Below are 14,035 nucleotides of genomic sequence, written 5' to 3'. Positions count from 1 at the left end.
AAAAAGAAAAAGCTTTGAAAGAGCTTCAGAAAGTCTGAACAAGTGTTTCTCGAGAGGACTTGAAAAACAAACTCCTGCACGCTGTGGAATCCAAATGCAAAGAAATAAGAGGTGACTGGAGACGTTTGCACAGCGCTATGGATCCATTTCATGAGTGCATATTGAAATAAAACTGCAACTCTCTCCTCCTCCTTACTTTGTCATTCAATCAGCTTCAAATGAATCTAAAAACAAGAGCTCTACCCCCCCCCCCCCCCGGGAAGTCTGAGAGCCCACTCCCTCACCCCTTTTAAAGACACCACACTGATATGCTTCTTGATGCCGCTCGCCCTCTCTCTCTCGCTCGTTTCTTCGCTCCCTCCCTCTCTCACCTCCCTCTTCCTCTTGCTGGGTGCCAGAGCTCGAGTGCGAGCGAGCTCCAGTTCCTGCTGGCCTACCCACTGTGCTGCTCCTATGGCGGACTCTCCTCTTAACAACTCCTGGCCATCCTTCTCCAGACTCTGGATGAAGAGATGGTCCTTCAAGAGAGGTAACCTGGTTTTACACTGACTTCATGTTTCAGCCATCGTGGGTATGTTGGGTGGATGGGGGGAGGTGACCCAGCATGGGCTGCAGACTGGATGTGACCCAGAGATGTGCGTTATACCTGCTGGCTACTGCTGCTGCTATTTTAATGTTCTCCTGGCTTCCTTTGGCCATTTTCACACCGTTGTTGTTTGACCTGGTTGGGGTTTGTGGTCGGAGACAGTTAGTGCAGCAGATGAGACGTTGGTGCAAAGTTCAGTGAGTCATTTCTCACTCTGTGCAGTGTCACCATGCACCTTTCAAATTTGAGCATAAATCTATTACTGAATTTGTGTGTCCACCGGTGGAGCTGCACCGTGCGTGGACAGTTCAGGCTGTGAAGCTTTGCGTGGGACTTGGTGTGGCACTGGTCTTGTTGTCCTTTTAGAGAAAGCATGACTAACAGGTGGAGCTTCGTCGGCAGCTAGTTTCCTGCTTTCTGCGCTTTCGTGGTTTAATGTAATGCTTAGCGCACACGAGCAGCGTGGAACGTTTCCACTTTGCTTTCGTCCAAAGTACCCGGGCCGCTCAGCTCTGTGAAAACAGCCGTCGGGCGCATTTGTGATCAAAGAGGCTCTGCAGCCTGACAGTTGTTTTTTGATGTTTGCTTCAACCTCAGATCTCACAGCTTCTGCCTTCACCTCCAGCCCGTCACGCAAACACAGAGACACAGCAGCCCACACTTTGTGTGATTCAAGCACCAGTGACAGATACTAAATGGTCACCACGACCTTAATGTGAGCTCTGTGTCGCAGACAGACAGGAGCTGTAAGTTTTATTAAATGAGTTGTAGTTTTATTTCCTGTGGTTTGTGTCACTGGGTGATGATGTATCGCCACACTATGTAAGAAAGCATCAAGATCACAAAATCAACTGACATAATCACATGAGTTCCTCTTGTGATTAGCTTTGCAGACAAACGAACGACAGACTTTGTGGCAAACACGTGCGATCGTTTCCTCCTCGTCACACCGGCTGCAGCGCTGATGCACAGCTTCTGGTTTCTTTTTCCTTTTAATTAGCGGTTGCAATCATTCAGCAGCTCAGCGCAGTTCATGTGACTTAACTCACCATTACAGCAGCTGAATAATAAACACCTCTTTAGAGATGTTTAGAAAGTAAAGCGAGGCTCGATGCTGAGTAAATCACAGATGCAAAGCCGTTCATGTTGGTGTTGTTCATTACAGCCACTAGTTTTAGTACGTGGAGCCGAACTGCGAAGAAAACAGCTGACAGTGACAAACGCGCAAATGCGCTCACCTGAGGACGCACACGGGCGTTTCGTCTCTGTGTCATGTCGGGGGCGATCTGAGAGGCCGACCATAAAAGGCCACAGTGGCGCTGCAAGGCAGCATTAAGCAACCGCAGCAGCGCCTGCTGGCTGTCTTAAGTTTACTCAACACGAGCGGGATCGGGACGCAAACAAATTCTCCTTCCAGTGAGGACACTGCCACCACTGCAGCCTCGGCCTGTGATTTAGTAATATAGAAAACTGGATCTACAGCGCGTCTGTCTGTGTGTTTATATGACAGCAGCCCTGACTGCGCCGCTGAAGCCGGGAGTGGATGCTGCTGGTTTACAGCAGGACACGATGTCTGTGTTTCATCATAGCGTTCAGCCACTGCTGAGGTCTCAAAAGTGATTCTGAGAGAGGGAAAAAACACACATCAAGTTAGAGTGTGTGTGTGTGTGTGTGTGTGTGTGTGTGTGTGTGTGTCGCTCTGATGGTTAATGGTGATTTAGGAGGGTTCGTTTTTTTCTGAGTCTAACTGAGCTCAAGATGTCTTTTGGAAGACGCATCAAATCAACACAACACTAAAGAGGAGACACGTATGATGATAAATAGAAATGAATAAAACTTTTCATTGCAAACAACCCTTCACCAGCGCACAGTAACCAGGATATAACTCAAGTAGGAATTGAAAAAATAAAATAATAATTTTATTTATAGGCACCGTTCTTATAAGCAATCAAAGACCAAAATCACGCATGCAGTTAGTCATGCGTAAAATAATAGTTGGTAAACGTAATAAAAAGTCAACAATAACAAAATAGGCAAGCTTTGTGTATGTGTATATATATATATATATATATATATATATATATATATATACATACATACATACATACATACATACATACATACATACATACATACATACATACATACATACATACATACATACACACACACACACACACACACACACACACACACACACACACACACACACACACACACACACCCCAGGTGTCATGGTAACTGGTAAATGGACTGGTTCTGCTCTACCCGAGCGCACTAACAGGCCTCATTCATTCATTCACACAGGCACAGTTTTCTATGCTTTAGTGTTTTTATCTAACATTCACACAACCAATGGATCCGTTTGGGGTTCGTATCCTGGATCTGTGGCGTGCAGACTGGAGCAGCAGGGATCAAACTACCAACTTTAGCAGATTATTTGATGACCTGTTGTCAGCAGTGACCGTCTGCGTGATCGAGTTATGTAATGTTTGTCTTTCTCATGTATGTTTGATCTTTTTTAAAATATTAATATTTGTGCTAAGAGACTCGCTGGTGCAATCAGCAGCTAAAAAGCCGGACATCTTCTACAGGATCTGGCAAGTATTCAAGAAATGTATCTCTTAGACGGAAAAGCAACAACTGCTGTTCGTGATGGTTTTCTGCTCTTGCATATATGATGTTGGGGTGTTTTATTTCTACACCAGAAGTGACTGGACTTGTATGACCATCTGAACGAAGTACAAACAGACACATCAGCTGCATCTCAGCCTGTATTAGCACTGAAAAACATACTGATTGGCTCTGATGTGCCCGTTTTGTGATAAGAGAGGCCCACCGAGAGTGGGCTGAGCAGCAAAACAGCAGGAGTTACTCCCACACTGAGCTGAAATCAAACATAAAAAACATGTCAATAAAATCTGTCTTAACTTTGTTGGTTTTAGAGGCTCTGGTAAAATCCTCCGGAGCGCTCTCTGCTCAACTCGAGCTCAAACTCAGGAGGCTACATGCAGTAATACTCCTCATGGCGACGGGCTGCCGAAGCACAGCTGTAGCACCGAGCTGTCTTTGAAATATTTACTTATCGCTGCATTATTGAGGGGAAATTCCAGTGTTTATATCTGCACCTTCTTTTTAACTACATGCATCATATCCTCCTTTTCCCTCCTACTGAGTTTACACACATATTACACATATATCATTGGGAAAAGCCCATTTTTACATTGAATGAGGAAAACAGAATAAACCGTGTGGCTGGAGCCCCACCAGTGGACGTGACGCCGTGAAACTCTGACATGTTTGCTCTTATCGTGTCTCAGTAATAAAATGACACTTTTAGCTCCAGAATAAGATCCAGAAATTCCACGTTTGCCTCTTCTGTGTCTGTTCCCCTCACGTCACCTGAGCGCACTGGTATATTATATGATTTATTGCAGGCAAGCCACTTCTGGAGCTGCTGAAAGCTCAGCAAGGGAATAATCGCCAGCCTCCCAGAAATGACATGGAGACTAATGTTGGCTCACTGAGCAGTTGCCAGTGGTGACGGCGGTTTGTGGCATCATGTGAATCGAGGAATCTGTTTATGCAATGGAAATGCAAAGGAGCTTTCAGCGAGGGGCTGGAGCAGGGCTGCCGGCGGGGCCTTTCTTCCATTATTCACTGCAACTGTTCAAATGCATTCCACAGGTGTTAGACAGCTGATGACGTCTGCCTTTTCTCCTCGTGTCGGTTGTAAATTTGTGTTTATCGAGACTAATAAATGCCAAATGATTTGTTTTTAGCATCAGAGAGCAAGCCCTGCAGTCAGCCCTGTGAGCCTCCCAGTGCTCATCTCAGCGTCCAGCCTACCAGTGCAAAAGGATCTTCCTCCTCATTATCTCCTGCTTCTGTCACTGAGGACGTCTCCTTTGGGTGGACCAGTGATGACCAGGTGAAGCTGAACACTGAGCGTTACTATTATTTTAGGTTCTCAACAAATGCAATGAAATTTACCAAAATAATAGTGATCCGAGGTCCGTTATGGACAAATGAATTCTTCCCTTTGTCTGACTTGACCTTTAGCAGCAGGTGCCGGTCAGCTTCAGCTTTAACTCGTTCAAAGAATATCTGAACGCTAACATTTTACACACCAGGCTCCCAAAGTGTGTCAGGACTTCTATTCACGTCTGCTGTGTTTGTCTTGTCTTCGGGTGCCTTTGCGCTCTGTCCAGGATGCGTGTTCGGTGGTGAGCGACTATGACTGCCCCTGCATCGAGGAGAGCAGCAGTGTGGAGGACTTGCAGAGCATCAGCCCCTCTCTCAGGGACTCTGAGTACTTAAAAGATCTGCGGGGAGGTACGCCGACCTCGCAGACAACTGCATCCACAGTGACCGCAGCCACGGAGAGCGTCGACCTCCAGGAGCCTCTAAACACAAACAGTCCAGCCCTAAACCGACCTGCACACTCTTTTCTGAACACGCACTCCCCACACTTAAATGCACCGTTCCCGTCCTGCGAACAGCCTCCAGAGGAACTTCCTCACAACCTTGTGGTCACTCAGCTCAGTCCTAAGTTGTTACCAGGTGGGTTCACTGATTGCGAGGACTCTCTCTGTGGAGGCTCTGCAGTAGGGCGGAGCTCGCCAAGTAATTTGATCGGATTGTCGGGATCGATGGAAACGGCATCGACAGCGGCGATGGAGGGAGCAAAGGACCAGTGCTCAATGGATTTTGATGGAGAGCCAGACCTGGACAGCTTTCCTATCCTAATCAGATCCATGTCTACATCTCGGAGGCACAGCTGGGGTGTCCCTCTGTCCCCCATCAACCTGGGGAGGAGGTAAGACGCAGAGCCGGACACGCAGAAACATTTCAGAGGAAGCGTCTCCTGTTACAGTCCAAATCTACTTGACTCATAAGTCATATAATAAAGTTTCTACATAGAGAAACATCTTGCTTCAGTATTACTCAGCACAGTTGTCACGCTCAAAAACACTTTTCTGCCTGTGTTATTTAAGTGAGCTGAACGTTTCCTGTGGTTGGTCTTTCACAGCTTTTTAAATAATGACGGTGAAGCTTCTTTGAGCTGTGAAAATGAAACGTGCACAAAAATACTGACAAAACAGAAAATACACACAAGTCATAGACTCCCTCTGTCTCCCACATGTGTGTGTGTGTATATGCACATGCTTGTATATGTAAATCTATTTGCTTTGTGTTTGCTTGCCGTGCTGCCAGACTCAGTCTCGACACCAAGGCCATAGACAGTGACGGAGAGAGAGATGATGATGATGACGAGGAGCGACAGAATAGTCTTTTCCAGTCCACCTACAGCTGCTCGCCGTGTCCTGAGGAGGACTCCGGCAGTCCTGATGGCTTCAGCCTGAGGGTAAGCTGCCCAAAGATCAGGGTCACTGTGGTGGTAATAACTCAAAAGTGGCATCGAGGAACTAAACTTTTTTGTTAAAGTAATCTCACAACAAACCAAAAGCAACAATGTCATTTAGTTCCCTCTGAAGACGTCACAGACGTGCAGCTCTGAACTCGAGCTCAGTGATTTCCTCAAACTGCAGGATGCTGTTCATCTTTCAGAACAAGCAGGTGCATTTCTGTGACACTGCAATGAATGAACACATCAACCAGTGAGCTTCTAATAGTTTTTGGAAAAGACTGGAAGTCCCAGAGGACTTTTGGTCTGGGACATATGGACGATAGGAAAGCTGTAGGTGACCACAGCTTGGATATTTGATACTAAACAACAAATTAACTGAACCACAAAGAATTTTCTGACCACATTGACCAAAATAACTGAATGTAAATTGCCGTCTGCATAAGAAATCTATCGTATACAGTAAGTGTGTGTGTGCTGCTTGCTGAGGAGTGGATACACGTGCGTTTATTCTTCTTCTGTCAGGACCACGGTGAGCCCGGCAGGCAGCTATACTCCCGCTCAGAGATCCTTGCTACAGACGATTGCTCCCGTGCTGCACACATTTCTCGTGTTGTACAGACATCCAAACGGGCTGCCAGGGCAGCAGGAGGTGGGCCGGCGGCTTTAACGCCTGTAGAACAAATCTAAGTTCAGGTTTTATCACCTGAAGGCATCTTTCCTCATAACTGACCAGTTTATCTTTTTCACCTGTAGCTGAGGAATTTGACCCGGAAGAAAACCTGCATTCTACTGAAGGACACACGCATATGTGAGTACACGTCATTTACATCAACATAGCTGCTCGTTCTCACCGTGTTCGAGAAGCTGTTTCTGTCGAGTGCAAGTTTAAAGATGTTTGAAAGAAGGAAGTAGTTTGATTACATTAGGAAACACGTCTTCTAAACCAGAGGTGGGACCAAGTCATTGTTTTGCAAGTCTCAAGTAAGTCTCAAGTCTTTATCCTCAAGTCTCAAGTCAAGTCTCAAGTAATGTCAGGCAAGTCAGAGTCGAGTCTCAAGTCACTGGTGTAAAAGTCCGAGTCAAGTCACAAGTCTGAAACTTTGAATTTCAAGTCCTTTCGAGTCTTTAAAAAAAACAAACGAAAAAATAATGTTGCAGTTATGCTAAATGTAAATATTAGACCATGTAATTTTAAAATCTGTGTTTTTCTCAACACATACAAAATAGTGAACTTAGAAAATATACACAAATTGTGAAATTGCACCTCTTTAAAATGCAGCTCAATTAAACCTAGCTCCAAGAATAATTTTCACCGACAGTTCTGAGGTAAGCTGCATGTTATTCTTGGATGCGGTTGTAGGACCAGCTTTAAAATCGCATTACAAAAATATCATACACATTAAAAAAAACTGTATCACCAACGTAGCCTGGACAACATTTGCTAGTTGGATGAAGTCAGCTATCTCATCTTAGCATATTTATATGCATATTTATAATCATACGGTTCTTGGAGTGAGTGCATACACTCATGAAGTTTAGTAACTTCCGGTCACTGCAACAAGCCCAGGTACAGTTTACCGACGGATGGGTGCAGGACCTTGAAATGCACCGTGTAGAAAGTAAAGACCATCGTACGTATCATAAGTTTACCAGTCTCACAAATCGTCGTCATAAATACACATTCCTTAACCGTTTATTAATAGGACCTTTGAGCTCAACGGTAATTAATTAGTAGTGGAAATAATTTCTGGTAGCATCACAGAAATGTAGCAGTGACAATAATACTGTATGCTGTAATCGTACTGGGCAATTAGTGATACAAAAAACCTGTTTTATCCTGTGAATAAAAGTATATGTTTTTGTCAATGTACCATAATAACAGAAGCGAAACGCAATATTGTGTCAGGACAATTCACTATTTATGCACAATAAATAAAGGAGCATAGCGCCACAATTTCTGTTCAGCGCCAGACTTGCTTGTAACCTATATCACCAATTATGTTAAGAAAAATGACGCATTAACTACAACAGCAGACTGACCTTCGTGTAAATGCTTGGAGCAGACTAACCTGTGAGCTGGAGTGTTCTGGGATGTTATATTTGGTCTTTGAATGGCTGCAATCCAGACCATCCGTCGCGTCTTTGTTACTTTGGAAACATGGCTCGAACAATTTCTCTTCAACGACGTAATCCGATAACAACCGATCTCTTTACCCGTCGGCTTCCCGTGGCTGTCATGCGACCGGCTATTGCAGTTAATAATACAACAGCTTCTTGACATTTTTTGTTTCTTTTTATCGCTGTGTAACTGATTTTAATTGAAAGCCTGCGTGCGCTAGTACCGCTTGCCACGAGTTCCCAGAATCCTTTGCGGTTCTACCCGTGAATGACGTCACATTTTCAATCTCCATATAATATGCATGTTAAATTTTATATTTGGGGTAAAATATCAAGTCTTTTCAAGTAAACCGGTTCAAGTCCAATTCAAGTCCCAAGTCATTGGTGTAAAAGTCCAAGTCAAGTCACAAGTCTTACAACATTTTTTCAAGTCAAGTCTAAAGTCATAAAATTAATGACTCGAGTCTGACTCGAGTCCAAGTCATGTGACTCGAGTCCACACCTCTGTTCTAAACTATGTTGAATTGTATTATTGCAGTTTTTGACTCCTTTAGTGCAGCAGTGCAAATCCTGCTCTGTAGCTTTAAATGGTGAGCTGCAGCTCTCTCACTCCCACATAGCAGAGGGGCTTTCCCCACTCTCTGCTGACATTTCTGCTCCATGTCATATGTCAGCAACCTTCTCCTCCCACAGTTCCCTCTCCCAGCTCCTTAGATGGCCCCTTTGTGTCTGTGTGTGTGAGGGGGGGGGTTATTTTATACGTACCCGGGCGGTGTGCGGACACAGCACACGGGGGAGGATTCTTCTCAAAATCAGCACCCAGCTCCTAGAATTGTTCTCCTCCACTTAGTCTCAGTGTCTTGTTTGTCTCAGGGTGATGGTACAGAAAGTTCTGCAGGAGCTAAAGAAGTACCACGGGTAAGTAAACAGGAGAGGGAGGTCTGCGTGCTTTCACTGCTGTAGCGGCGTCCCAGTCTATAAAGCACCAGCAGAGCCAGACTGTAGAGCGTGCGTGTGCACACACTGCACTGTAAGTGCAAGCATGTTTTTGCCATGTTTTGCATGTTGACATTGTGCAGTGACACGGCTGTTATCACTGGGAAAACACTCACCGAGTCTAAACCACACTCTTTGTTTTTGTACAGTTTAAAGACTTGAGCCACGACAAACACGTTTCTCACATTTGGAGATTTTTGAATCCAGCCTTTCATTGTCATTGTTGTCATTGACAGAGAGAAGCAGAGAAGCAGCAGATCAGACGCCAAAGATTCAGGAAGTGTCACTTGGTACGAGTTCCTCTCTAACGAGTAAGTACGGCCCTCACCGTTGTTCCCCTGTGACTGAAGCTCATCGTCTCACATTTGGGATGTTTGTGATCTCAGCGAGTCCTGGGAGGAGTTTTATTAGCCGTCGGTGACGGGATACAAAACTGAAAGCAGTGAAAGACAAAGTGCTGATACAGTGCAGGCTGCTCTTGGTTCTGCAATAATGTGGTTTGTTTTTATAGAAACCATCAGAAAACTGTTACTAATCAACAATGTCCCCTGTTTGCCAGGATGAATTTCTGATGTGTGCTTCAGGGGAAGTTTTATGGGTTTTTATTCCCTTACTATGTAAAGCTCCCTGAGATGACCTGATGCTGCACAAAAAAGTCAATTGAAACTCAACAAAGAGTGTAATGCTTTTAAAGTCAGGGATAGCAGTGGATCATCTGCTTCCATCTCACCCTTTAAAGGCTGAAAGCAGAAGAAAAAGACGCCACAGAGATGCTGTGGTGTCTTTACACTAGCCTGTAGTTTATACTTTACTCTCTTGCTCATCTACCAGGAATGAAGAAGAGGAGGATCGTATAGAGAAGGTGGAAAGAGGCACCAAAGTAAAAAGGACTCTGAGCTCTCTCAGGAACAGGATGACCGGCTCCTTCAATAAAGACAAGGTAATCCTGTGAAGCCCCTACGACTTCATGGCGAAATATAAATGTACCTTTTGCACTGAAGTGCGTGGCACGTTTGGCCTAATGATTGCATCTTAAAGCAGATTGCAATCTCTATCCGAATTGTATGTCCTGCCTCAGCCATGAGATGTCATGTTTATTATGTCTGAAGAACACAACATGTGCATGAAAAAACCAATCTGCCTCTTTCCTTGTTCCTCTGCAGGGTAAGAACCGCGAAAAAGAGCCTCAGAAAGACAAGGTGAAGGACAAGGACAGGGAGCCCAAAGAGAAAATGTGTGGCATTCACAGCAATGGGCATCATTTGGTGCCAGGTTCCTTCTCCAGTTGTGCCACGTGCTCGTTGTGCAGCAAGGCGCTACAGAAAAAGCATGGCCTGCAGTGCACGAGTGAGTAACACCACAGCCACAGGTGTACACGCACCCACGCTTCTTCTCAGTCGGACACATATGTGCACAGGTGCCGCGCTCATGCACAAGCTCGCATCTATTTATACTGCATGCACACTCACTCGCCCACTTAGTGGCGCACTCATGCACACAGGTAAACAAACCACACACACATGCACATACAACACGAAGAGCTTGTGCTCACTAAACACCCGTTCAGCCTCCTTACACTGACATCTTTGTCAAAGCACATACATGGAATCAGACAGCAGCTTTCACCACCCGTCACAGTGACTGTGGCTCCTCTTTGGGGCTGTAGAAGACATTTTGCCGTTCCCTTCCCTTGTTAGATGCTAAGATGACACAGCCTTCCCCTTTCCCGCCTCATCATTACTTTACCTCATCAGGTCACACACCTCGGTGAACTTGTTTGGACAAATTCTTGCAGATGTTTCGGTGAAGCTGCAGCTCGCCTTAGATTTGTTTTTCTAGTTTGCAACATATTTCAGATTTCTGCTGTCTTGTACGTGTTGAATGAGCTCGAAGTGGAAAAGCTGAGCCTCGCTTTGTCTCAAGGTAACCAAAGCTTCATGAATCCATTGGTCTGTTACTCTTAAGCCAATCAAGGGCAGCGTACAGGCTATAGTCAGAATAATGTTACCGAATGTGTCTTTGCACATTTGGAAGATTATAAATAACTGCAACAGCTTCTGATGAACTACTTGTACCGTGCATGGAAGAAGTTTCCCAGTGAAACTCTTTAATAATGGCAGTCGTGTTAGTGGACGTAGACGAGAGTTAAGAACCTTTAGTCTGTATTATTCACATCTGACCATAACGTGTCTGACAACTTTACTCAAGTAAAACTAGTTTGCGTGTCAAATGTTAAGCTTCATGTCAGTAAAATGATAAAAAGTCTCTTCTCTTGATAAAGACGATGGCAGCACAGGTTTCAAAACTGCATCTGACCAAACCACAGCGCCACGTTTGGAGAAAATCAAACGCAGCATACCAGCACAACAACCTCACATCAACTGTTGGGCACGGTGGTGGGCGGGGCAATGCTTTCAGCTCGTTTTGCAGCCCCGGGACTGGACACCTTGCACTCACTGAATACAAAAGTATTCTAGAGGCAAATGTGAGATTGTCTGTCTGACCAAACCTGGGTCACACAATAGGACAATGATCCCAAGCACAGCAGCAAATGTTACAGCAGAATGACTGAAAAAGAAAAGAATCGACGTGTTTCGATGGCACCGTCAAGTCAGGTCAGTTACATTTAATTAGTTTAACTTATACAGCACCAAATCACAACAACAGCCGCAGGGCTCTTTATACTGGAAGGCGAAGACCCTACAATAATACAGATGACCTCTTTGAGCAAGCACTTGGCGACAGTGGGAAGGAAGAACTCCATTTAAACAGGAAGAAATCTCGTTCAGGACTCTAGGAGGGGCAGTGACAGGAATGCTGTGGGCGGACCTTAAGAGCATAAACAAATGTCCACAAACCTAAAGCGATGCAGTTAAAATGGATGGTTCTAGACACACTCTCAGTATTGATGTTACATCTATGTTTATACAGGTTTGTTAAAGTGACAGTTTTAAACTCCTACTGGGTATTTCCTTTCCATCACCGTGACTGATGCTGGCAGTGTGGACTTTTGTCACATGTGTTGACATTATTGTAAACCAGAGGCCGTCTTCTCATAAGCCATGTGTTCTGGCTGTTGAGAATTTCACATCAACAAATAAAGTTTCCAGTAACAAGGAAACAGAAGTGTTCTCAATGTCATCACCATTTCTCTTTGCTTTCACTGGCACATGTGGATGGGAGCACTGGGGGCATTTAGTCATTCTGTGCTATTGCTTCATTATTTCATGACTATAACCCAATATTTCCTTTCTCCCTCTATTCTGTGGCAGACAAAGGCCATAATACGTCCAGGCTATTTATACACCGTGCAGTCTGGCGGTCAGGATGTAATATATGGTTGTTTCTTATTGTTTGCTTATTAAACAGAGCTGCTCTGGTATCCTTCAGCGAGGCTCGGCGTGCCACACATTCAGTGTCTTCCTCTTTGGACTGCTTCTTTTTTGACATCTTCGTCTTTCAGCTGCTCCCCTTAAGGGTGGATCATCTGCCTCCATCTCACCCTGTCCCTAGCATCATCACAACGACCCACTACATACCACTACATCCACGAATCCCCTCTTTTGTCCTCCTTCCTTTTCTTCCTCCCTTCAACATCCTTTGCCCAGCATATCCACATCTAACCTTGTACATCCTGGTCACCCCCAGTGAAAGTCTGAGCATCTTCAACCATACACTGTCATCTTGTAAACCTTCTCTTTCATTTTGCTGCTATCCTTCTGCCGCAAATCATCCCTAATACTCGCGGATGAAGCAGGCTCTCATCCACCTGCTCCCCGGTCTCACTACAGATCACATTGTTGCCTGTAAATATCATAGTCCACAGAGCCTCCATCACTGTGTCAAAGAAGAAGGAAGGGTCTTAGCAGATTGCTGGTGTAATCCTATCCTCACCTTGAACCTGCCTGTAAACCTGCTGTACACCCTGCACCACCCTCACATCCTTCTTCACGCAGTACCACAGTTCCTCTCTTGCTTTCATAGATCCACAGAAACCACAGTGCAGTTCTTTTTGACTTTCTCTACACTTCTCCATCAGCACTCTCAAAGCAAACATGTCTCTAGTGTAAAGTAAAGTAAAGTGTGCGTGTTAGTCCCCATAGGGAAATAGTTTACTTTCTCGGCATGAGGACACTGCTGTTCACTTATCGTCACCTCTCAACAACTCTTTCCCATATCTTCACGGTATGACTCATCAGCTGTATCGCTCTATAGCTGCCTCAGCTCTGTACATCACCCTTGTTCCTGAAAATCAGTACCAGTACACTTTTCCTCTGATGCTCGGGCTCTTTCACTCTCCGAGATTGTGTTAAACAATCTGGATAAAACAATAATAATAATTATAATAATGCATCTGTTACATTTCTCCATCCATCAATCATCATCGCTGCTGCTGCTGAATGAAGTCACAAACCCTAGATGCTCATGTGTTGTTGTTCCGCGGACACAGGCGTGAGAAAACAAGTGAGTGTCCCTTTAATTTGAACTCAGCCCTGTGGGGATTCAGCCTGTGGAATGCGTCGTTTGTATGCCAGAGATTGTTCCCAGTGGAGACACAAACTGGACAAAACCGAGTATGTGGGATACTTGTTGCTGATCTCACTGGCCGGTGTGTTTTATTTAACTCACGGACAGACTACAATTCCCTTCGGATGCAGCTGATTCAGGCAAACCCGAGTCTTCTTGGGCGGTAAGAAGCGGCTACTGTAGCGATGGTCTCAAGCGGGATCAGGTGGATAACTCCCGTTGTTTCCCTCTGTGGACTTTTCAGTCATTCCTGTCGTTAGCTAAGCCAGCTAAGAGCTAATCAAAGCCAACTAGGAGCTTTTTTCTTTCCCCTCCAGTGTTGACTCGGTGTGATAATAAGGGCAAGACACATTTACTTCCCCGAGAGTTTAATTTATACTTAGCTGGCCCAAATTAGCTCCCAGCTATTCTCAGCGTAGTGCTGGCTACTTATTAGC

The 14,035-nt window shown here is 45.0% G+C and overlaps 1 protein-coding gene across 1 annotated transcript in view; it reads left to right on the top strand.

Moving 5' to 3' along the window:
* The first annotated feature begins 428 nt into the window (after positions 1 to 428).
* arhgef18b (rho/rac guanine nucleotide exchange factor (GEF) 18b) overlaps positions 429 to 14,035 on the top strand; it is a 38,073-nt gene continuing 24,466 nt past the window's right edge. The window contains exons 1-10 of the mRNA XM_085399473.1: positions 429 to 529; positions 4,369 to 4,517; positions 4,798 to 5,405; positions 5,804 to 5,954; positions 6,480 to 6,606; positions 6,711 to 6,765; positions 8,949 to 8,993; positions 9,308 to 9,382; positions 9,903 to 10,011; positions 10,235 to 10,418. Of these exons, the coding sequence (XP_085255599.1) occupies positions 454 to 529; positions 4,369 to 4,517; positions 4,798 to 5,405; positions 5,804 to 5,954; positions 6,480 to 6,606; positions 6,711 to 6,765; positions 8,949 to 8,993; positions 9,308 to 9,382; positions 9,903 to 10,011; positions 10,235 to 10,418 (1,579 nt within the window). The 5' untranslated portion in view covers positions 429 to 453. The remainder of the gene's footprint in view (positions 530 to 4,368; positions 4,518 to 4,797; positions 5,406 to 5,803; positions 5,955 to 6,479; positions 6,607 to 6,710; positions 6,766 to 8,948; positions 8,994 to 9,307; positions 9,383 to 9,902; positions 10,012 to 10,234; positions 10,419 to 14,035) is intronic.

Source organism: Rhamphochromis longiceps, linkage group LG23 (assembly GCF_057381845.1).
Source record: "Rhamphochromis longiceps isolate RC_006_pf linkage group LG23, R_longiceps_female_GT1.1, whole genome shotgun sequence".
Taxonomy (NCBI): Eukaryota; Metazoa; Chordata; class Actinopteri; order Cichliformes; family Cichlidae; genus Rhamphochromis; species Rhamphochromis longiceps.
Note: the sequence above shows the minus strand (reverse complement) of the source record. Positions and strands in the feature narration are given on the sequence as shown.